At 37.0% G+C, this 25,067-nt stretch overlaps 1 protein-coding gene across 1 annotated transcript; it reads right to left on the reverse strand.

Annotated features, from left to right (window-relative positions):
* Positions 1–9,115: 9,115 nt before the first annotated feature.
* Positions 9,116–11,926, reverse strand: LOC125480656 (cytochrome P450 714C2-like). The gene is made up of 5 exons (XM_048591662.1): positions 11,226–11,926; positions 10,726–10,952; positions 10,392–10,633; positions 9,804–10,176; positions 9,116–9,544 (listed from the first exon to the last, which is right to left on the reverse strand). Exons 1-5 carry the CDS (start codon positions 11,545–11,547, stop codon positions 9,116–9,118), a joined length of 1,593 nt encoding a protein of 530 aa, XP_048447619.1. The 5' UTR covers positions 11,548–11,926.
* Between the last annotated feature and the right edge of the window lie 13,141 nt (positions 11,927–25,067).

A 25,067-nucleotide genomic window follows, 5' to 3' on the forward strand; every position in this document is an offset into this window, starting at 1 on the left:
TCTTATATTAAGAAACCGATGGTCCAGGCAGCACCTGCTCAGACTCCAATAAGAATTGTTGACCTGAGCCCAGACGCATAGCCCTTCTAAAATGCAATGCACAAAACCTCGAAAAGTTGAGGACCTTCGCAAGATCCGATGCTCAGGAACATAACCATTCTTTAGAATCAACTGCGTATACGGAAAGCAGGAACACTTAGGAAGGCAGCAAAAGGAAATGACTACAGCATTTTTGACAAACCACTACATGTCGACCTTAATATCCTGATGTTCTTCGATCGAGATTTAGAAACTGTTCACTCTCCCCGTGACGGTGCTCTTGTCTTCAAGCGGTAGATCTTTAATGCTATGGTTAGCCGTGTCTTGATAGATAATGGATCATAAGTAAATGTCATATTTAGAGGCACTACTAAAAGGATTAGCATTTTTTACAACGTTAACAAGGGGAGGGTTACCTTTCAAACTTTCAATGGGGCGCCAATCCAGATCCTGGGAACAATGAAACTAATAGTTCAGGCAAAATCATACCACCACCTAATGACCTTCTATGTTTTTGACTACCCAACTCCTTACAATACCATTCTCAGATGAAATTGATTAAACAGCATAAAAGTCATCCCTTAACTTACCACCAGCTGGTTCGCTACCCCACCCCAGTCAAAATTTACAAGGGTGGAACGTTAGAGAAGGCAAGGAAGCTGGCATATTGATGTCAAGAAAGGGAGTTCCCACCATTCTGAAGCAAGCTCTTCACAGCTGCCTCCAAATCACTTAAGGAAGCATCATCCGAACAATACGCGATTTGATACCCCTCCTATAAATATGTAGGTCGTCCATTTCGAACTCAATCACAACATCGTTGTCTGCATGAAGACAAATCCATGGAGAACTCATCTCCTTAATGCCTCACCATAAGCGACTCGTCAAAGATGATCCTTAATGTAATACTTATGTTATCATCTTTTCTTATAACTACACCAAATGTGATTTTCCTTCCTGGAGATATGTAGGCAATCTTTCCCATATTCAATCACATCACTTGGTCAAAAACCCTATTTTCCTTATTAGTAAAGAAATTTTGGAGTTTGTTTACCTTATTATCAATATCTATTTCTTTTTTTTCTTTTTTTTTTTTGGTGGTGCAGGGAATACCTCAATCACTTGAGCAATGCATAACTTTGAAACTTCGCACAATCATTAGCAGCAACATGAATAAAGCTTTTCCCAACTACTTGGGGTCGACTGTATGAATCTTAGAACACCATTGCACTCTGTTTTGTGCCACATCTTCCATTAGATCTAAGTATTCCAAGTCTTTTCTTAGAGTCTATTCCAAAGTCTTCTTAGGTCTTCCTCTGCCCCTTCAGCCTTGAACTTCTGTCTTGTAATCACATCTTCTAACCAGAGCATCTGTAAGCCTTCATTTCACATGCCCAAACCACCGTAACCGATTTTCTCTCATCTTTCCTTCAATTTTGACTGCTCCTAGTTTATCTTAGATATCCTCATTCTTAATCTTATTTTTTCTCGTGTGTCTATACATCCAACGAAGCATTCTCATCCCTGCTACACTCATTTTATGTACGTGTTAATGCTTCACCGCCCAACATTTCATGCCATAAAGCATTTCTAGCCTTATTGCCATCTTATAAAATTTTGCATTAAGCTTTAGTGGCATACGACGGTCGCATAACACACCCGATGCACTATTCCACTTCATCCATCCAGCTTGTATTCTATGGTTGAGGTTTCCATCCAACTTTCCATTCTTTTGCAAGATAGATCCTAGGTAGCAAAAGCAGTCACTCTTTGGTACTTAGTAATCTCCAATCCTCACCCCTAACTCATTTGAGCCTCCGTTCGCACAGAACTTGCACTCCATATACTTTGTCTTTGATCGATTTACGGAAAGATAGATTCCAGCACTTTTCTCCAAGGGTTACTTATTCCTGAGTTTCATCTATCAACACTATATCATCTATGAAAAAACATACACCAAGGAATATCATCTTGAATATGTCCTGTTAACTCATCCATTACGAATGCAAAAAGGTCCTTAAAGATGAGCCTTGATGTAAGTCTACAGTTATGGGGAAGCTATCGGTTTGTCCTTCATAAGTTCTTACTGCAATCCTTGCTCCATATACATATCCTTTATAGCTTGGATAAATACTACTCGTACTCTTTTCTTCTCCAAATCCTCCAAAGAATGTCTCTTGGGATCCAAATCATTTTTCATATATCTGTATCTTTCCATTGATCTTCTTAAGAGATAGATTGCCTCCATGAACCCGAATTGGTTGTCCGAGACCCGTATCTCCTGCCTCAGTCTATGCTCAATTACTCTCTCCTAGAGCTTCATTATATGACTCATTAACTTAATACCCCTATAATTCATGCAATTTTGTACGTCGCCCTTATTCTTGTAGATAGGCACCAAAGTGCTTTTTTGCCACTCACTTGGCATCTTCTTCATTTTCAAAATCTTATTGAAAGGGTTTGTGAGCCAAGCTATACTGGTCTCTTCCAAGACTTTCCATACTTCGTTTGGTATATCATCTAAGCCCACTGCTTTTCTATGCTTTATTTTTTTCAAAGCTAAAACCACTTCTTCCTTCCTAATTCAATGGTATAAGGAGTAGTTTCCACATTCTTCTGAGTTACTCAACTCCCCTAAAAAAAATACTTATTTCATGTCCTCATTGAAAAGAGTATAAAAATAACCTCTCCATCTTTGACCACATGATCGCAAGTGTAAAAATTCAAAGTAACAATGTCAGAGGAGCCTTTTTAGCCCATTTTGTATTCTTTGATTAGTAGCTTCAGAGGTTCGAGTCATAATAAGTGTGGTTAATGATTGATGGGCTATATGCATAAGCACATGGTGCCCTGACTCGTGCAGTATACCATATGGCCTCTGGAAAGTTTATGCAACCAGAATGGTTGTGGGTTGCAACATTCAAACCTGGGCTCTACGCCAGTCGAAGGAATAGTCGAAAAGGCGATTCGAAAATCATCTGAGGGTGGCTTTGAACTTTGACCTTAAGTACGACTACTTCTATCCTAGACCAACATACTTAGTCGAGCATGTTCTGCGAGTCCATGTGTTCGGCAAGTCCGAATGAGGCATCTAGACTAGGTAATCTCCAAAAGGAATTTCACATCAACGGAGCTCTAAAATGTGGAAATGCTTTGGGCCAAGTCAGCCAAGGTAGTCTGATTAGAAATGCTCAGGTTTGACGCAAAGGGTTTTACAAAAGGATTCCAAAGGTGTTTTCAACCTATATGTAAGCAACCAAGTCCCCATAGAACTTTTGTTTAAGATTCACTAGGCACGGGCATGCAATTGGACTAAAGGAATTAATCTTCCATTAGTGTCACATTGCATATGTCAAAACCTTTAACTCTAAATGGGGGCGGAAAAAAAAAACAAAAGAAAAAGAAAAAAAAAAGACAAAAAGAAAAAAGACGAAGGCTGGAGGCCATTCTAGAAAAAAGACGACACTTTCCCATCTTTAATTCGACCAATGCACCAAGGCAAGTGCATAGCAAACGATTATCTATGGGTTTGATACCTGGTACTGGAGTAAGGTGGTACTTTGGCTATTGTGGTGTGTATCTTTATGAACAATAAGTTAGGGAGGTAATGTTCTTCCAAATCAACATTACTGGAGGAAGCTTCATGCTTTGTCCCTGGCCCACAAGTTTACTCGTGTTCCACTCTATCACTCATTACTCTAAAATTAGTTTTCTTTAAAAATATTATCAAATTAAACCATATTCTACAATGTAGAAGCAAGAGATGGAAAGTTCCAAGCACTTAATCGCTTGGGTAAGAGTTATTTGAGCAACAAGCATAATCGTCAAATCGTGCGATCTAGGAATTGGCAGGTGTCGCAAGTAATCACACTCCTAAGAGGATGTAATATTACTCCTATATTAAAAGGCCTCTTTCTCGACTTGTATAAATCCTTGCCAGCAAAGTTGCTGATTAACGTACTATAATTAAGGAAGCACTTCACCAGCTTGGTGATGTTGCCATTTGACCATGCCTTATCGTCATCCTTGAGACTCAGGACTTCGACAACTCTTTCATCGAATATGGTCTTCAGGTTTATATAATATTTGAAGGTTAGAAGGGATGCATCAACTAGGGGTGGGCATAAAAATAACCAAACTGTAAAACCGCATTGAACCGTATGAAAATAAATAAAAATGAACCGCGTTGACCGAAAAAGTCAACTTTGAGTGAAAATCCGAACCGGACCGTTTCAAATCGGTTCCAATTCCGGTTTCAAATGAACAAGAACCAGCCGAAACCGAACCAAACCATTTTATTAATAATAAATTAATTAATTATATAAATACACACATGTTATGGTATAATAGATTGAAAATTTAATTTCACCAAGTTGGAAAGCAGTGGATCCCATCCCAATTAGGGCTCACCCACCTCACCCTCACCCTCATTCATGGCCTCACCCCCCATTTCATACTTTTAGATTTCCATTCCTTCTTTACTCAACCGAGTCGCCGCCCACCTCACTCACGGCCTCTCATCCAAAAATTTTGTTCCCCCTGGTATGGCCATTATAAATGTACTAATATTTGTTTGAACTGAATTATCAAACACGGTCCACCTTATTTTTGCTTTCTTAATGTTGATTTACATAGTTGCAATTTTGTTTTCGATTTGGCATGATGCATCCACTGAATTTACGAGATCTCATTTAGTAATTACTATTGTAGACTTCTAAAATATTGTTGCCATTTTGATGATCAGTATTAATAGTGTCTGTTGTTCAGCTTTTACTTGATACCAGTTAACTTGATATATCTTGTTCCTTCCCAGGTTCAGCTTTTGGATTAATAAGTTCTTAGAAACCTCTGTTTGAGATGAGGTAATGATTAATTTGATGTGTCAATGGAATTTCTTCTTAGCTTTTATTTAATGAAGTACTAATAAGTTTTCCTCTTTCTTTGGTTTTGTGTTTATTTCTCTTTCTTCACAGCCAACCAATGGAGGAAGATGTAAGTTATATTGCTTTTGAGCTTATCTTTGTTATGGCTCTCTTTGGTATTTTCTCTATCTTTTCTCATATTTGAGATTGGGAATATGGTTGAGTTCTACTGGTTTTCCATTCTCTCCTTACCCCAAAACCCTAGAAGAAAAATAAACAAGAGATGGCATATGTTTGACATTTACCTAATGTTGCCATCCTGATTCTAAGATTGTTATGTCTTTGTAATTTTACAGCAATCTCTGGTTTCTCTGTCACGATTACATTGAGAGGAACAGGCTTCAATTGCTTGGCATCACTCGCTTGTTGATCGCCTCGTAAGCTTTCATACCTATAACAGAGTTAACTGCATTAGTTAATTACAACTTTTGATTTGGACTTATTGTAGAAACTTAGTTGCAGAGGCATGGTAAAGAATAAAACCAATAACAAAAGTCTAGAATACTTGGAGTAGACATGGAACTGGGAAATGGAATGGTTGCAGGGGTTGTGTATCAGCATTTCTGGTCAATCAACTAGAAGAAAGCCTTTAGGTTGCACTTTCAATTGGATGTGTGCTTTATTCAATCATTTACATACTCAACACCCTAATACACGTATGAAGGGGCATAACCACTTGCATTTGTTTATGGACATTTAATATACTTAGTACTTGAGTCTCTTAAGTCCATCGAATGAGTTTTGGGTGAAATCACCTACCATTAAACAAGGCAAGTCATATGCCAGAGTAAAGACTAGTGAGTCTGTATGACTGCTTTGTGTTTTTATGCATATTTCTTTTAATTCTCCTTTTTTTGACTTGGTGCCTCTAACGAAAGACATTTGCATTAAAAAGAATATGTGTTATATGCAACTTTATATAATCAATTTTAGAAGATGTATTTGAATGCATGATGATTTGGTGTTCAAATAATTTAGTATTTGGAATTGTAGACCAGCAAAAACCGAATCGGAACCAGTGTAGACCAAACTGTAAAGTTCTAGTAATAAATTTAAACGGAACAGCACCGACCAAACCATTGATATTTTCCGGCTCCAGTTTAGGGGTGGAACTGCACCATGCCCACCCCTAGTATCAACCGTGACGCCGGGTGGAAGTGTGACAAGGATGGCAATGATGTCTAACACAGTCGGGCTTATTGGGCCAAAAGGAATAATCATCATATTGGTGGTCGGGCACCAAAAACCGCCATCAGGAGTTCGTAGTCCATGTTGATCTCAATGCTAAAGATCTTAATGGCATCGAATATGCCCAGACTCTTCCATGAGCTGTTGAAATGGGATTCCGTTTGGTTAAGCCATGTGACCCAAGTAGTTGAGGCCAAAGGCTAGGCCACCTAACGCTTGGTAACCTCTTACTTAGCCCAGTTGCTGCCTTGGAAAAGCGGTTCTATCATATTCTTCTTCATTTGTGAGGTAATTAAGTTCAGGATATAATCCTTGACCAAAGGGCCGAAGACTTGGTGGCTAGCATCATATTCATCACGATAACTAAATAGTTTAGTGGTTTAGTGATCGACGGAGTTTTTGATTCTTTGAAGCTTGTTGGAGATCTTTTGGCAATAAGAATAGGAGGTTTGAGTTTGAGTCGTTTAGAAAGGTTTAAGGGTTGGATGAATTCTGGAAAATAGTTTAGATATTTGAAAGGTTGAATTCAAACGCGCAGAGTTTCTGGAGGCTTTTATACGCAAAACCTTCGGGAGTTTAGGGTTCTAATTTTTTATAATCAAGGAAATCTCGAGTGAACACAGGATTTAATGATGCCTTTAAGCTGCTTCATGCTGCCCAAGTGAACACGGGGCTGACGAGTCTTGATTTTCGAAGCGTGTCTATCAAGGATTGACACTTTGGTGGCCAGGTTGTCTCGAGAGTGTAGTGTATGGAATGGACAAAGCTGGAGAGACCCCATAAGCAAGGTTCTAAAAGACACTAGTCGGGTGGCAGGCTAAAGCCCAGTGCTTAGGCAGTTATGCGGCGTCTAGACGGACTAGGCGGATTTATGTAAATCTATTATATTTTGTGTAAATAAGTGTCTGTTTATACTTAAAATATATATAATTTCATCATAAATTACAAAATAAAATGACATATATATTATGAAGTGTTAGAACATAATGAAAGTATGGGTATAAGCATATAATGTGTGCTCATTTAAGTATTCAACAAGTCTCTTATAATTTATTGAAAGTTATGCATTTTCTGTCTAAGTGAGTCGCAACCTAGGCGGGTCTGGCCAGGCTAGGTGGGTGCCTAAGCGGTCTAGGTGAGCGCCTCAGTAAGTCTAGTACCCTTTCTTAATTTTCAAATGCCTCGACATTAATTGGGGTGGTGGCCAGCTGCCTAGCGCTTAGAAGGGGCCTAGGCAGCGCTAGGTGGGGATTTTTAGAACAGTGCCCATAAGAATTCGACGCATGGCAAAATTGTGTCAATTGAGGCAAAGTGGCATGAACATAGAAACCAATGCAATAAATGTTAATTAGTGGTTGGTTGAGAAGCATCTGCTTCTTCAACCTCTGGCCAGGTGTTCATGACTGAGGATTTGAGAAGCGAGGGAACAATGTTTTGAACCTAAAATATTGGGTTTAGGCCAAAATAGGATAACCTAGCTTGAGTAACTCTCAACACAATAATAGATTGCTCAGGCTAAAGGATAGTCAGCCCAAGTAATGATTTGGTCGAATCTTGGTAGAAGTAGGAACCATAGAGGATTCAATCTACGAATGATTCGGCTGAGTCCTGATTGAATTGAAACTGCTAATGATTAGGATGGTTTTGATAAGACTCGAATCATTCCAACAATCAAAACATGACTGATCAAATAAGGGAAGTGAATTGAACACATAAGAGGACTAGGTTCAGAATCCTGGTTCAAGTTAAAGTGTCTGAGACAATGGCCAAACTAGTTTTGGTTAGTGATGGGACAATATCAAGAATATACAGGTATATGCCAAATAGTCATAGTCCTGTTGAAACTTTACTTCGATATACGCGGTCATCATGAAATTCACCCTTATAAATAGAAGTTGTTTGGTGATATGGAGAAGACCTTCAACTCAACACATAAACACTCTGCATAAAACCTTGCTCTACATGGATCTTTCTCACACTCTAAGAAGTTACTAAGTACCCTAACCACTTCGTTAACACATCTTCAGTTTAGAGTAACAACTCTGCGTTGATAACCAGAGACATCTTCAGTTTGGATTAACAACACTGGAGCCATAGAATTAGACGGTCAAGAAGTTTCCTTAGTTTGAATTAACAGCACTACTTCAAGTTCGGCTAATTACTTATCCAAGTCTCTGCCAGTGAGGAGTCTTTGATTCTTTCATTGAAGAGGTCATCTCAATAACCTTTCGGCGAAGTGTGGTGTTATCAAGTTACTCGATGTTCCGCACATTGTACGACGAACCTTATTTGAATTTCATAGTAAATTAGCAACCTCGGCTACAAGTTCTAGAACCCAAGTTCGAGACGTGTTGCTTCCTCGGTCGTGATCGCTCGAGCACAGAAGTTTGCAGTGCATTAGACCACCATATTTATCTTACTCACCGACCAAGCTCAGTCGCGAGTTAGCACACCCGCATTGACCAGAAGGATGTAGTTAGCTCTTAGTTGCTCGTGCACCACGTAGGCTTGGTATTTTTAAGGGCCAACAGAAGCATTAATCATTGCAGGTGACATTCCAACTAAACATCCTAATGATAGTTAACCATTAAGACATAGAAGATTGAAAATTCAAATCAAGCATGCATATAACATCGTAAGTAAATTGAAAGAATAAGTAAACATGCTTTGAAAATTCAAAACAAGCAGGCTAAGGCTCGTAGCCTCGCCCTAGCAAATGAGAATTAATTTCACATCATCATAATTGAATATCAAAATATTATTAAGATGCAGGTTAGGAAAAACCCTTTCAGAACAAAGTACACCCCCAAAGCTCCATAAACCGCAAAGCAAAAGTTGCTTGAAGCCCTAAATCCTCAAACTCGGCTATAAATACGAAATTAATTAAACTATCATTACGTATCATTACTCATTGTAAAATCGAACATCCACAACATATCAGTACATCTCTACGAAAACACAACTAGTCACACTCTCCTCATATGGAGACGTACTCCGTGCTCGGGTTCCATAATAACCAACGTATAAGCCGGGGAGTGTTGGTATTCTGGTGATAGTGAGAAGGAAAACTTGGACAGAATAAGTGACAGAATCACCTTCAACTCTGTCATGGCAAAGTGTTGGCCAGTACAGATACGAGCACCAACTCCAAATGGCATATAAGCCTGAGGAAACTTGCAAGCCCCAGCAATTCCATGCTCGAATCTTTTCGGATTGAATTCATGGGCATCGGGACCCCAGATATCAGGAAGTCGATGCACAATAGGAATTGGAATCTGAATGTTCGTTCCTTTGGGAATTAGAATGCCTTTCAGCTCAATATCTTCCAAGGCTTCTCTTGCAACAACCGTTGATGGTGAGTACAGGCGCAATGTCTCTTGAATCACCATATTCAACTGCCATCATTTGTACAATTAGCTATGAATAAATTGCGTACCATTTTCGTAGAAAGAGTATCAATTCGTATTACACAAAAATGTGTAGGGTAACATAGTACTTCCAGTACCAGAGTGTGTAGAACTTGTGTGCCCATGGGAATGCTGATATAAATTTTTTTTTTTTTTTTTTTGGTCAAAGGAGTGCAGATATACATTTCATTCACACACACATATATTTATAGGGGTTATTTGTTAGCGTATATGGTAAGTGACGTACTATTTTCATGTTTCGAAGCAAATCAGCATCTGGAATGCCATCCCTACAAAATTCAAGCACCTCAGCACGCGCACAAGTTTGCCAGTCTTGATGTGCAGCTAATAACATCAAGCTCCAAGACGCTGCTGTGGCAGTGGTTTCGTGGCCAGCAAAGTATATACTCTTGCAATTATCCACTATAAAACTATCCTGGGATATACCTGAAAATAGGCTAGGAGCGTCTTCATAATTTTTGGCTCCCTCGAGTATTATTTGCAGAAGATCCTTCTCACAAGTAGACTCAGTACTGCGTTCCTTCGCAACCCTTAAAATCATAGCACGGATCTCTTTCTCTAATCTCCATATCAATCTGTTGTTTTTCGTTGGTAAGTGTCTGGCATTCATACATTTAACAAACCTTTAGTATGATACCGAGGAGGTATTTACTGACACCATTGTAAGCTTTTATGGAGAAAATGTATACAGAAAACTCTTTGTACCATATATATATAACCGGCTACAGAAATTTTTTCCATTTGTGGTATATGTATTATTAAATGCTTAAAGTATGATGAACATGAGCTTTCTTATATTGTTATATATAGATACCTCGCACCCGGTACACCAGTGTTTCCCTGGGACATGATCTTCTGAAGAGTTCTGAGCTTTAAAAATATTTCTTTCCCTTGTGAATAATTACTTCCAAACGACGTTCTTGATATAATATCGGCCGACAAGCTTCTCAAATCCTTATCAACTTCTAAGGCTGCACTTCCTCCTTCGTTTTCGATTTTACTCTCCCAAGATCTCAACATGGTGGTTGTGGAGTCCACCATCAAATCCACCATACCCTTAAAATTAAGCAGTCAATTTGGTGATTGCCGAATTAAACTTTGAAAGAGTAAATTCAATAATTCTAGTCAGAGGTTTAGTGGTCATTTACCTTAACCCTTTCAAAGTAGAACTCTGGACCAATAATTTTTTTTTGGTGCAACCAAATTGGACCATTTGACGCTATAATTCCTTGGCCGAACAGTGGCTTACGATCCTTAGATACGAAAGTAGGCCTCCCTAAGTTCAAAGATCTACACAAACAAACTTCCTTTACCATTTCTAAATCTGTTATGCTTAATTGCTGTATGCTTCCAGTTAAATATGTGAAGTTTGGCCCTGCCACCATTATACACTAAATAAGCATACCGAAGACAGCTGGAAGAGAGCGAAAACAAAAGGAAAGTCTGGTCACCTCCTTTTTGTTACTATTAAAAAATAATAATAATATGGAAGAGCTGAGATAACCATGTTAAACAAAACCATCTACAGGTCTGCTTACATAGCAAACAATTGATAAGGTAACTACAAGACTGCTTATGTTACTTTTCGACCACTATGTTATTGTAAAATAAAGTACATAAACAGATTATGATGACAGAAATGGTCTACCATAGTCGTTTCGCCATTGCGCTAAATGAGGGAAAAGGGTTGAAGGCCAATCATGATCAATCGAAACATGCTGGTCTTTTGAGACACTGGTACTACTTGTTTCTGTAGCTGTTGACTTCTCCCTCATCACCTTGAGTTTGATGCTCTTCATGTCCGGGATATTGCCTAAGAGAATTGATGAAGGGGGAGGCCCTCTGATCCCTTGCCTTTGAAGCTTTGATCTTAGCCTCTTTGGCTTTAAGACCAAAGATTCATAGACATATAATACGAATAACACAAAGCCTCCCAGCAGTGCTGATCCTATCATCTTTGCTGCTGCCATTGTTGCTTCTGGTTTCAATTATTTTGGCTCCTCTTCTTTCTTTCTTTCTTCCTTCCTTATTTCCTTATTTGTATTTTTTTTTAGCAATGGTATAGCATATTCTCTATTTCTTCCTTCTTGACTTATTAGTTTTGACACCCCCATCCAAATCCGGCAGGCACCTATTTCTTTCGTAAGGTTTGGAAAGGACAAATAAATACTTGTTTGAAGGCCGGCAACCGTTAGCATCTTCTCTATTTCTTCCTTCTTCCCTTATTAGTTTCGGCAGCCCTCTTTTCACTAACTAAATACTTGTTTACATAATCGGACCATTTTAGGTTGATAAAATTCACATATTTTAAATTGGGAGCTACTATTTGCACTCAAAAATCTCATTCTACACTCCTTATAAGTATATATTTTCATTCTAATTATAAAAATTTGAAGTGCAAAATCAGATTTTTGAAGTATCAATAACACACTACTACATAACCATTTATTAGTGGCGCTTTGATAACTGACAAAAAACATATATTATTGTCAGATATTAACAAAATCCTACAGAAAATGGATGCAGTCGCGGATATAATAAGCGACAGAATTGCCTGTGTTAGGAAATGAATTTTCTAACAGAAAATACTCTAAAACCGACAAAAATTGTGTCGGCTATAACCGACAATCAATGCCAAATTATTGTCGGATATTACCAATTAATGTCGATCCTAACCGCCAGAAAATTAAAAATATCGTCAAATTCACATCCTCCTCCTGTCAATCCTAACCGACAGAAAAATTTTAAAACATAAAATCTACTATTTTCCGTCAGTCTCAATGGACAGAAAAATATTAATAATTAAAAAAAATACGAAACTTTCTATTTGTTTTTTAAATTTTACAGAATGAATTAAAAAAAATTAATAAGTGAATAAAATAATCAAAGCTTGTAACAAACATAATATGCATTCAAATAGAAATTAACCTACTATAATGTCTTTTGAATCCACCATAACACATAAAGTAGACGTTAAATATAAATTAACCTACAATACAGTCATCAGAATCTGCCATAATACATAACTAGACAAAAAACATTTGTTCGACGTTGATAAAGTGTCAGACATATCCGTAAGGAAAACCAACAAACTATTCAATAGAACCCTAGCCTTCTGCCAAACCTCCTTGTGCTCCTGGCCTTCATCCAATCCTTCCTGTGATCCAAAGCCTTTTGCTAATCCTCCATGTGCTCCCAAATACCTTAGCACATCCCCATCAAAACTACCCGACAACAATCTAGAAAACAAACCCGGAGATAATCCACCATTGAAACCACCTGGAGAAATATGTGAGTCACCAAGAGAAGCTATATGAGGTCAATATACTGGCATTGGATACTGCGGCTGAAACAACATATGTTGCTTGGGATATGCAGGCACAAGTGACTGACCAGGGGTTGAATGCTGTGATGCTCGAGGGCTGAGTGGTGGCCGCTGCAAATGTTGTGGAATAAGCAACATCAATATTTGTTGTTGCTGCATCAAGAACTACTGGTTCATCGCCTGCTACTGCTGGTTTACCTGCTCTTACAAGGTCTTTGATTTCTCAAGCTCAGCCTTTACCTCCGCCACCTTTCTAGAGGCTTATTCCTCCCTCCTCCTTAATTCGTTGTTCTCAACTACCACCTTGGCCAATGCACCTCTGGATGATTTCCTAGAAGACCTCACACCTGAAGAGCTTGCATATGACACTATCTCTAGTATCACCCCATGACCATAACCTCAAACCCTATTTCTAGTCTTAGAACCCATCTGCTCAACATAAATCTGTGTTCTAACCTCAGAGGCGTCCTCTTCTCCAGACTCAACAATTGACTAAATTTGACTCTCCATAGATCTCTTGCAATATAATATTTAAACAAGGTTCATATAAACATAGATTTTGTGTTTAAATAATGTGTCATAATCTGAATAGAGTTACAAATCATTTACCCCTTTTTGTTGTGACGATTCATCAACCCAAGAGTCATCTTTCTGGGTATGGGTAGCTTGAAAAAAAAGAGATGGGATCCAGCTCCTTACCATGCTTGTTCTTCTTTAAATATGTTAAAAGAGAATAACAAATACCCCCATATTATAAATAAAAAAACAAAAAACACTACATATATTACAAAATAGCAACACATACCAATTCCTCGCAAACCTGAGCAAACGTTTTTGAACCAGTTGTATGGTTCATTGTTTTTAACTCCCGATTATACTTGTTTTTCTCTGCCACCTCTTGAAAAGTTAAAAAATTAAAAATTAAAAAAATAATTAAAAAAAAAGAAAAAAAAGAAACCCTTATAAGACAAACATATTTCAATACCAAATATCAAATCATTAATTTTTTACCTTTATTTTAGGATTATCCCAATACTCTAACATCTCGACCCACTGACCACCATCCACACCAAAGGGGGGTTTTGAGCGCTCATGCTCTTGTCTTTTGGTGTAATACTCCGCTTTCAAACAATTATGATATTCCTTGTATGCATGATCCGCAACATGGAGAGTCATGTTATGAAGCACAAGCATTCTATCAAGGTCTTCATCAAGAAATATGATATTCCCCTACGTTCATTTTGTTCCTCCATAGAAATGGGTGGATGTGAAAATGGAAAAGGAAAGAGGAGTGAAAATGGGTAGAGGTGAGAATAGTAAGGAGTGAAAATGGGAAGGAAAAGAACAGCTAAAGTGAAAATGGGAAAGAGAAGCTGATGCAAAAATGGGAAGTAGTTGAGGGTAATAAATATTGTCGGTTATATCCGATAGAAATTCAACTAAAATCACTAGGAAATTAAAATCCGACAAAGCTTTTATGTTTCTATCAGTACACTGCATTTATGTATGTCAGAACGGTGCAGTTATAGATGTCAGAGTAGTGTCGGTTATGACTGACAATATAGTAAATAGTGTCGGTTATATCTGACAACCCGATCAAAAAGTGCTTGCCTATTTAATATGCATGTCAGGTTTGTGTCGGTTATAACCGACAAAAATATCAAAAAACCACCACAAAATTTTCCTCCATCGATTTTTGTGCGCCTTTAATTTTTTTGAATCAAAGTCTCAGGAAATATCCCGCCCAAAATTTTGTTATGTTCGTGTCGGTTATATCCAACAGGGAATGACTAAAACATAAAAAATAAATTTAAACCATGCGTTTTTAAATAACATTTTAAATTTTAGCGCACAAACTAAAATATTTTAAATAAAAGTCACCACACAAATTGAAATATAGTCTAATTAATACTTAAAAAGCATAAGGTAAATAATACAAGGAGAAATTAGGTTCACATCCTTCATTTTGCTACTACATTGATTAACATCCTATTCATTTTCAATTTTTGATTAAGGACCTTGGGTATTAATAACATCATTAATTATTTGAATAATAAAATATTTTTATTTTTAAATATATTCCTTTAGTGTTAAAAATGTTACAATTAGTATATCTATATTTATGGCTAAATTTTTTATCATATATTTATATTTTTAGTTTGTACCTATTTTTAATTTGCAAATCTTTTTTAATTTGTACCAATTTTCTTTTCTTTTTTAATTTGTACCCATATATTAGTTTCTTTTTGTGCCCATATTTTTTTTAAAGTTTTATTTGTATTTGTACCCATATGTTTACCGTCACGTGACATTATATATTTAGTCAATGATTGAAAAATTACATATGGTATATTTATGTTTTATGGCTAAATTTTGTATCATATATTTATATTTTTAGTTTGTACCCACTTTTAATTTGCAACATTTTTTTAAATTTGTAGTATTTTCTTTTTAGTTTTAATTTGTATCCATATATTAATTTTTTTTAGCGCCCATATTTTTAAAAAATTCATTTGTATTCATAATTTTTTAATCTTTTATTTGTACCCTAATTTATTAATAATGTACCCATTCTTCTTTATTAATGTACCACTTTGTTATATGTGAAATGTATCATTTTTTTTTGCAAAATGTACCAATTTTTTTAACACTATGGATACATTCTTTTGCCATTTATTATTTCTTATTGTTACATAGTTTATATTCATTTATTCAATCAAAACGTTTGAATTTTTTTATTGTAACCGTTTCTAATAGTATTATAATGAGGAACTTTAAATTTATAGGATTATAAATCTCATAAAATATCAAACAATTCATGTCAAAACTATAAAAATAAAAATATTAATAGTAATATAATGAGGTGTACAAAGTCAAGGGACTTTGATCAAACTTTGAAAACCATTAAGGTTTTAGTCAAAGAATGTTAAGGATTAGAGACCACATCCAAACTATCCCATAATACAACTATTCCATTTCATCTTCTATTAGGTCATCATCGTCATTGACAAAATGAGGGAACTGGGTAGGCAATGGTAATACTTCGTGAAAAGGAGTCTCTTCCACGCCAACCCTTGTATGCAAATTTTCATTGTCAAGTACACGATCATCCAAATCAGGTATGGCATAGTCATCAAGTGCATCATTATCCTCTAATACGTCAAACAAATCTCTCGGCTGCGTTCGAACAACAACATGCCAATCTTTTTCAATTGTGTCCTCGACATACAATGCTTGTAATGCTTGTGAAGCTAATATGAAATGATCCTCTTTAAATCCCAATCGATTGAAGTGTACTAAAGTAAATCCATATTGATCGGTCTTCATACCTCTTGGACTTTCACTATGAACCCATTCGCACTTAAACAACATCACAGCTTGACCCTTGTCTCCTGCTTCAGTAAGGCCACAATATCTAACCTCAAACATGTCTATGACTTTGCCATAACAATTCACTTGCCCAATTGCACCAGGGACATTTACAGGTACAAAGACACCACAATTTTGATTCTTATGCTTATCGTCCACAGATTTTGTACGAAATATGAACCCATGAATAATGTGACTTTTATATTTCATCACAACCCTACTAGGATAATTGGCTAGCCAGCAAGTCTTTAAATATCAAGATGTCATTAGCATGACATCTTAAATTAATCTGTAATAAGTAAAAGGATAAAAATTGACACAACAAATATAAACACGTCATAATTAAAATGTAAAAAAAAAAAAATTAAAAAAAAAAGTAATAATGTGACCGTTATATTAATTCACATGTTGCTTGAACCATTCTAGAAATTCCTTCTTGCTTAGCTCCTTGATTTGTCGCACAGTCAGCCTTGCTCGACGATGTTGATTTTTCAAGAATTCCTCATGTTGCCTAGCCAATCAAGTCCAAATATGCTTAACTAATTTTTCAAAGTAAAGAAGAGTGATAAAACATTAAGATGTATGACTAGATGTTCTTAACTTCTAAATGGGTTGACCTCATCACAATTATTTAGAATGTATCTATGGAATTGATCAAGAACATTTAACTCGAGCTCCACATTTTCTCCTGAACCCATATAACATCCTTTAGAGTAAAAATTTGATAACCCACCAGATACTCCACGTCCAATATCATCTTTATTTTGACCTCTACAAGTGCGACGAGGCTCGACATCTCTAAGATACATGGAACAAAAGGACAAGCACTCATCCACCAAATTTGCTTCAGTAATAGAACCTTCAGAATGACCTTTATTATGAACATAACGCTTCAGTGTTTGCAAATACCTATAATTATAATACAAAACACAAATTATTATAATTACTAATAAAAATTATCATTATAAATTAACAAATTTTATAAAGATTTTTTAATTACCGTTCAATTAGATACATCCATCTATATTGAACAGACCCTGCAATAGCTGCTTCATCTGCCAAGTGAACTGGGAGGTGCATCATTACATCAAAAAATGCAGGCAGGAATATCTTCTCCAATTGACATAATGCCAAGGCAATTCTTGAATTCAACTGCTTGAAACCTTCCTCGGACTCCTTGCTACACAATTGTCTGAAAATTGCACTCAACTTTAATAATATCATAGTAACAGATTTAGGCAAAACCGCATGTATTGCAAGCAAGAGTAATTGCTGCATTAAAACATGGCAATTGTGGCTTTTCAATCCATGTATTTTTCATTCATTCACATGCACACATCATGACAAATTTGATGAATATCCATCGGGAACCCGAATAATAGACAACACTTCACAAAATGTAGTTTTTTCTTTTCTTTTCAACGTGAACAATGCTGGAGGTCGAAATGTTCTATTTCCTTCCCTACGTGGATGTTGTCCATGTCTTATGTTCAAGATTTCAAGATTTGCACGTGCAGCCAATCCATCCTTAGACTTTTTATCTATATCTAACAATGTTCCCACTATATTGTCACATATATTTTTTTCAATATGCATAACATCAAGATTGTGTCTAATCAACAGATGCATCCAATAAGGTAGTTCATAAAAAATAGATTTCTTCTTCCACTGACTCTTACTACTTGTACTGCTTTCAGTTCGTTTTCTGCATTACCCCACCGAAGCATCTTTCTTTGGTTTTCCAAAAGTAAATCTCAAAGTACAAAGTTCTTCAAGACATTGTAAACCAGTCCACTGCCTTGGTGCACTACGATGCTCTCGCCGACCATTAAAAGATGTGGTTTGCCTTCGAAACCTATGATCAACAGGAAGAAAGCGTTGATGCCCCAAATAGCAAATCTTACAACTCGCCGGCAAGTAAATAGATTCTTTATCATGCATGCAATGTGGACACGCTTTATATCCATGTGTACTCCATCTTGATAACATTCCATAAGCCGGAAAATCACTTATAGTCCATAAGATGGCAGCCTTCATCGTAAAATTTTGGTTGTAATACGCATCATAAGTAGGAGTGCCCATCTCCCACAACTCATTCAACTCATCAATCAATGGATGCATGTATACATCAATCTCTTTACTGGGATTGCGCGGTCCTGGTATTAACAGAGATAACAACAAATTCAGTTGTTTCATACACATCCAGGGCGGTAAATTGTAAACTGAAAGCACCATAGGCCATGTGCTATGGTCTTGCCTTATTTTTCCGAAAGGATTAAATCCATCACTGGCCAACCCTAATTAAACATTTTGCATTTCTGATCTAAACTCGGAATATAAATTATCCAAAGGCTTCCATGCTGGAGAATCTGAAAGATGTCTCATAAACCCATCCTTAGGACATTCAGTTGCGTGCCACCTCATATGTTCAGCCGTATGCTTCGACATATACAACCGCTACAATCGTGGTTTTAAAGGAAAATACCACATAACCTTAGTTGCTATTTTTTTTCTAGAGCCATCCTCTTCATTGACATTTTTATATCTTGATTCACCACAAACTGAGCATGCGGTCAACTCTGCAGTGTCTTTCCAATAGATCATGCAATTATTGGGACACGCATCAATCTTCACATATGTCAGACCCAAGTCATTTATAATTTCTTTTGCCTTATAACAAGATTCAGGCAAACAATCTCCATCAGGCAACATTTTTTTAATTAACTCGAGTAATGTGGTGAAGATCCCGTCCGGCATTCTTGCTAAACACTTGATCTGATATAATCTTACAACTGCCTCAAAATTTTTAAATTCATTACAACCTGGCCACAAATCTTGATCTGCCTCTTCAAGCAACTTAAAAAAAGTATCGACCTCTTCTGGACGCCCTTCCCAAGAAAGGGGTTCAGTAGACGGCCCAACACCTTTTTCCATTAATGGTTGGACAAATACATCATTAAGAACATCATGAATACAGTCAACAGATCTCCTGTTTCAGTAGACGGCCCAACACCTTCTTCTCCAATCCCCATATTTTGCTCTCCAATGAAAGGTTCCCCATGATATCGCCGCGAAGCATTTTTGTAATCTTTATCCATATCATACAACACAAGATGTTCGACAATAGTTTTTCTAACAAAAGTATATCGATTACAACATCTTTTGCAAGGACATCTAAACTTATCGGGGCCAGCACCATTCGCAACTGCTTGATCCAAAAACAAATTAATTCCATCTATATATGCTTCCAAATTTCACGATATTGTCAACCAACTCTTTTCCATGTTTTACCATTGTACGAGAGCAAATATTACTTTGAAACTAAGATGCCTACAATCTTTCAATCCCTATCATGTAGGCATAACTATTAGAAATTTCAATCCCTATCTTTCAATCTCGAACTATCACAATTGCAATTCAATTTCCAACACCTATCACAGTAAAACAAATTAAAAAAACAATAAAAGGTTAACAAAAATATGTTTATCTACACTCTTGATTAATTATTAAATTTAAGTTTTGTATATCCTCATAGCAATTAGAGTGAAATGTTTAATTAATTAACATAATATATACCTATATTACTAAATATTACCAATTTATGGTATATTAAATATTACCAATTTAACATAAATATTTACAAATAATATTTATCTAAATTTCTTCAAAAAATTTAAGTAAATAAAATAAACTAATGGAACACAAATAATCCTAATTTATCATACTAATTCAATTAAAATCTCTAAATAAATAATCTTGTGTGTTAAACAAACAATCTAAACATCAAGAAGTTCAGCAATAAAACCTGAACTATCGAAGAATTTTGTTGTCGATCTACTCTTTACGTGGTCAGCCAACCAAATAAAGCCCCTGCAAAATCAAATCAGAAAAAGATAAAATGCTTGATGAAGAAAGAAATAGAAAATAAAAATTATGGAAGCAAAAGAAACTTACCATGAGATGAAGAGAACAAAAAGATTGAAGATGAAGAGAAGAAAATAATTGAAGATTGAAGATAAAGATTGAAAATGAAGATTGAAGATGAAGAAGAGAAAGAAATCTGAATGAACAACAAACAGAAAAACTTTTGGCGTAAAAATAATAAAATAGTCAATTTATGTTGGTTATAATCGTCAGAATATTAAAATAATAACCACTAGAATACTAAAATAATAAAATAGTCAATTTCTATCGGTTATAACCGCCACTATTAACTTAAAATCCGCCAAAATATATAAAAAAAAATATTTTAAAAAAAAAAAACACAGAAATACTGGCGGTTAAAAACAATTTGTGGCGGTTTAAACCGACGCTAATTATCCGCCAGTAAGTACTGGCAGATATAATCGATAGTAATTAAGTTTTATCCAGCACTAATTAAAAAATGTGTCGGATTACTTTTATCCGACATAATGGCTTATTAACCGCCACCATCATCTGACACTTAAAGCTAATTTTGTAGCAGTGACAATTTCCCTTAAATTTGATATATTTTCTCCCTGTCATAAACAACACAAGCATTTTCTGGGAATAACTTCTACAATCATCCTGTGAAATATATATATATATATATGTAGATATATACACGCACACAGTGACACACCCTGATCAAAATCAAGGCTTGTTGGCCGTCACGAGAGGGTGACGTAGCCATGTGCGCAGTACGGAAGCTAAGATAATAATAAAAGTACGAATAAATAAAATCCAAACTACAAAACAGAGTAGTTAACAAACAAGTGCAAGTGTAAGGGTGATAACAATATTCAAAGCACAGAAAACCTAGTGCAGTCTAAAGGAACAAACACTAACTAAACACACCCAGAGGTGGTCCTACACTGGTAATAATCTGTCAGATATACCGTGGATTCCTCGTAAGCCACCAAAAGAGCAATCCAAACTAGAACCTGGAGGGGCGCAAAACAGAAAATATGAGTGGGCAAAAACAAAGCTTTTCAAAATCATTTCATTAACAAAAGTTCTAACCCCTCGCCATAAAACCTGTATAGTTTTCCAGAAAATAGAATATACATATATATATCAAAAACATGCTCAGAAATATGTCATGTCGAATACCTCCACATAAAATGCAAGTAACCCAGGTAATGTCAAACAATGCAAATAACATGTTAGCTGGAGTCACCTAACGTGACCTGTACGGCTGAATCTAAAGCTCAAATCCCCAACTCACTAACTATACCTACACACGAGTCGGAACCACCTAAAGTGGTTTGTACGACAGGACTGGGTGTAAATAAATATGCTCAAATGCTACGATCACGTGAAGACTGGGCGAATAATCGCGGGTCACTTACGAGTCGGAACCACCTATAGTGGTCTGTACGACAGGACTGTGCACCTAACTTGGATCCAAGATGAGCATGTGGTGTGGGAAGTGAACATCACGTGAAAGACTGTGCCCTACTCTGGGTGGGAACACTAACACCGGGGGTGCAGGTTATGAGCTCTCTATGCATCTCACATAACCACTAATTCACAATCATAACCATAAACTTACTTGGCATTTACTTGTGCATCCGCAGCACCAAACATACATATATGCAACAACTAATGCATAAATAAATAGGCAAACGCTATGCATGGCATTTAAAACATATAAACATTCCATTTCATTTTTTGGGAAAAACCACAAATATATAGGTATATACGGAAAACCAAAAGCCCACTCCCTGATATGTTGAAGGGTCGTAACCCCCTTGTCTCGAGTGACTACACTCGTCCTTGGGATAGGTCTCACCTATATGCGAAATAACTATAAAAACGTCAATTAAAACACATAACCAAAACTAGGTAATAACTTCTCATACAATGCTCAAATAGGGTGTATGTGATCTACTAAACCTCACGAACATCCCCAAATTTTTAAAATAATTTTTCCGATGCTCCACGCGCCGCCACACGCCGGCGAGGGCACGGCCCTACACGCCCCCCACACGTGGCCACGTGCCAGGCACATTGACGGCGTTAGTTAACGCCATCAGGAATATTCCATTAAACTCTAATAGATTCCGTTAAAACTAACTAACGGCATCAGAATATTTCGTCTAAATTGATGGAATATTCCATCTTCTTCTGGCGAAGCCCTAGTCGTCGAAAAACTGGGAATTTTTCAAATCTTCGTTTCTCACTCGTTTCTTCACCAATTTCTATGAAATTTGCGCCAATGGAAAGCTGGAGATGAGTAAAACAACGTTATGCCTATTTGAAACCTCAAAGATCACGGGATCATGTCGGAGAAATTCGAGAAAATTCGGCCAAACTTGTAACTCACGATCCCGACGTCCAAATTCTTCCAACGAACCACCCCGAGCTTCCTAAGGACCTCACTAAGCTTCCTAAAAGCTTCAACTTCCCTGAAAAACAACATTTCATGTGTGCATAAACAGTGACCAAATCAGGGATTCCTAGTTCGACGTGAAATCGAAGGGTTCCTTACTTGAAATTGGTATGGTTGAACTCGTATGGTCCTCACGAACACAAAGGTATAATTTTCCACCTCGATCTTCAACGTTTTCACGATTTTTGGGTCTTGTCCGTACAAAGAAAGAAGAAGAAGAGAGAGAAAGAGAGCTTCGAAACAGAGAGAGAGAGACGTGGGAGAAGATGATGGGGATGAGGTAAATGTGTGGTCCAGATGCAACCAGCTAAACAACAAAACAACCACACAAATGACAAATAACCACTAGGGGCAAAAAAATGTCATTTCACACCTATGGTACGAATAATTCGAAACGGGCTGTCACAACCTACCCACCTTAATAAAATTTCGTCCCGAAATTCAAAATAACTCAAACTAACCACTAGTAACCATAGAACAACCAAGGATACAAATCTCTCATCCGGTCTTCTGTTTCCCAAGTAGCCTCCTCCGTTGAGTGATTCCTCCACAAAACTTTCACTAAACTTACAGTCTTGTTCCTCATAACCTTTTCCTTCCAATCCAGAATCGCTACTGGTTCCTCGTCATATGTCAAATCCGGACTTATTTCCAATGGTTGAGGAGGTATCACATGTGACGGATCAGCAATGTAATGACGAAGCATGGACACATGAAAAACATTATGCACTTTAGCCAGCTCAGAAGGCAACTCAAGCCTGTAAGCCACTTCACCAACTCGCTCGGTGATCATATATGGTCCGATATACCTGGGACTTAGCTTGCCATTCTTTCCAAACCGTACTACACCTCTCCACGGTGAAAGCTTCAGAAACACCCAATCACCCACTTCATACACTCTATCAGTAGCATGCCGATCCACTAAGCTCTTTTGTCAATCCTGGGCCGCTTTCAAGTTAGACTTAATTACTTGAACATTTTGAGTAGTTTCCTCAACAATTTATGGACCCACCAAAACTCTTTCTCCGACCTCAGACCAACATAAGGGTGTATGACAAGATTTACCATACAGTGCCTCAAATGGTGACATGCTGATACTCGAATGAAAGTTGTTGTTGTATGCAAATTCCAATAAATCCAACCGTTTATGCCAAGCATCGCCAAACTGTAACACCGAAGATCTCAACATATCCTCCAATGTCTGAATGGTCCTCTCTGATTGTCCGTCTGTGTAAGGATGATATGTTGTACTATAGAGTAATCTCGTGCCCAAAACTTCCTGAAAAGCCACCCAAAATTTAGAAGTAAATATTGGGTCACGATCCGAGATAATACTCACTGGAACACCATGGTACTTCACAATCTTCGATAAGAATAATTCAGCTAATCGGCCCAAAGAATACTTTTCCCTCATTGGAATAAAATGCGCTGACTTAGTAAGCTGATCAACTATCACTCAAATGCCGCCATTTTGTGTACGCGGAAGCTTGTACACAAAATTCATAGTAATGTTTTCCCATTTCCACTCTGGAACAGGAAGCGGCTGCAACAACCCAAACGGCTTCTTCCTTTCAGCTTTAACATGTTGGCAAATGGCACACCTACTCACATACTCAGCTATCTCTCTTTTCATACCCAGCCAATAATAAAATGGTCGAATGGTATGATACATTTTAGTAGCTCCAGGATGCATCGTATAAGCCGAGATATGCGCTTCATCAAGAATTGCTTTCTTTAATTCCAAATTATTCGGCACAAACACTCCACTCTCCTGCATAAGTATGCCATCCGATTCTTGAACGCTGAAGTCCTTCTTTTTCCCTTGATTCCTTGCTTGAATTATTTCTTGGGTCTCTTCATCAACCAACTGGGCTTCAAGTACACGATCAATTAAAATCAGCCTAACTTGAAAATTAACAAGGCTACCTCCTGATCTTCTACCTCTAACCGCACTTCAGTTGATCTCAAGTCTACCAAAAGAGGAACACGACTAGTGTACAACGCATTAATATGGCCCGGAGATTTTCTGCTAAGTGCATCAGCTACCACATTCGCACAACCAGGGTGATAATAAATCTTGTAATCATAATCACTAATCAGTTTCAACCATCTTCACTGAGGAAGATTGAGACCCCTCTGAGTGAAAAGATATTGAAAACTCTTATGATCCGTAAAGATCTTACATTTTTCTCCATAAAGATAATGTCTCCACATCTTCAAAGCAAAGATAATGGCCGCTAACTCCAAATCATGTGTAGGGTAATTCAACTCATGAGGCTTTAATTGTTGTGAAGCATAAGCAATCACCCTACCATGTTGCATCAACACACATCCCAGACCATTTAAGGAAGCATCACTATAGACTTCGAAATTACCACTATCATCCGGGAGTGCCAAAACAGGTGCATGAGTGAGACAATACTTCAATTGCTAGAAACCCT

Source organism: the organism of the source record quoted next, unplaced genomic scaffold (assembly GCF_019419815.1).
Source record: "Pyrus x bretschneideri cultivar Hongxiangsu unplaced genomic scaffold, Pyrus_bretschneideri_v1 Contig35, whole genome shotgun sequence".
In the NCBI taxonomy this organism is placed as follows: domain Eukaryota; kingdom Viridiplantae; phylum Streptophyta; class Magnoliopsida; order Rosales; family Rosaceae; genus Pyrus; species Pyrus x bretschneideri.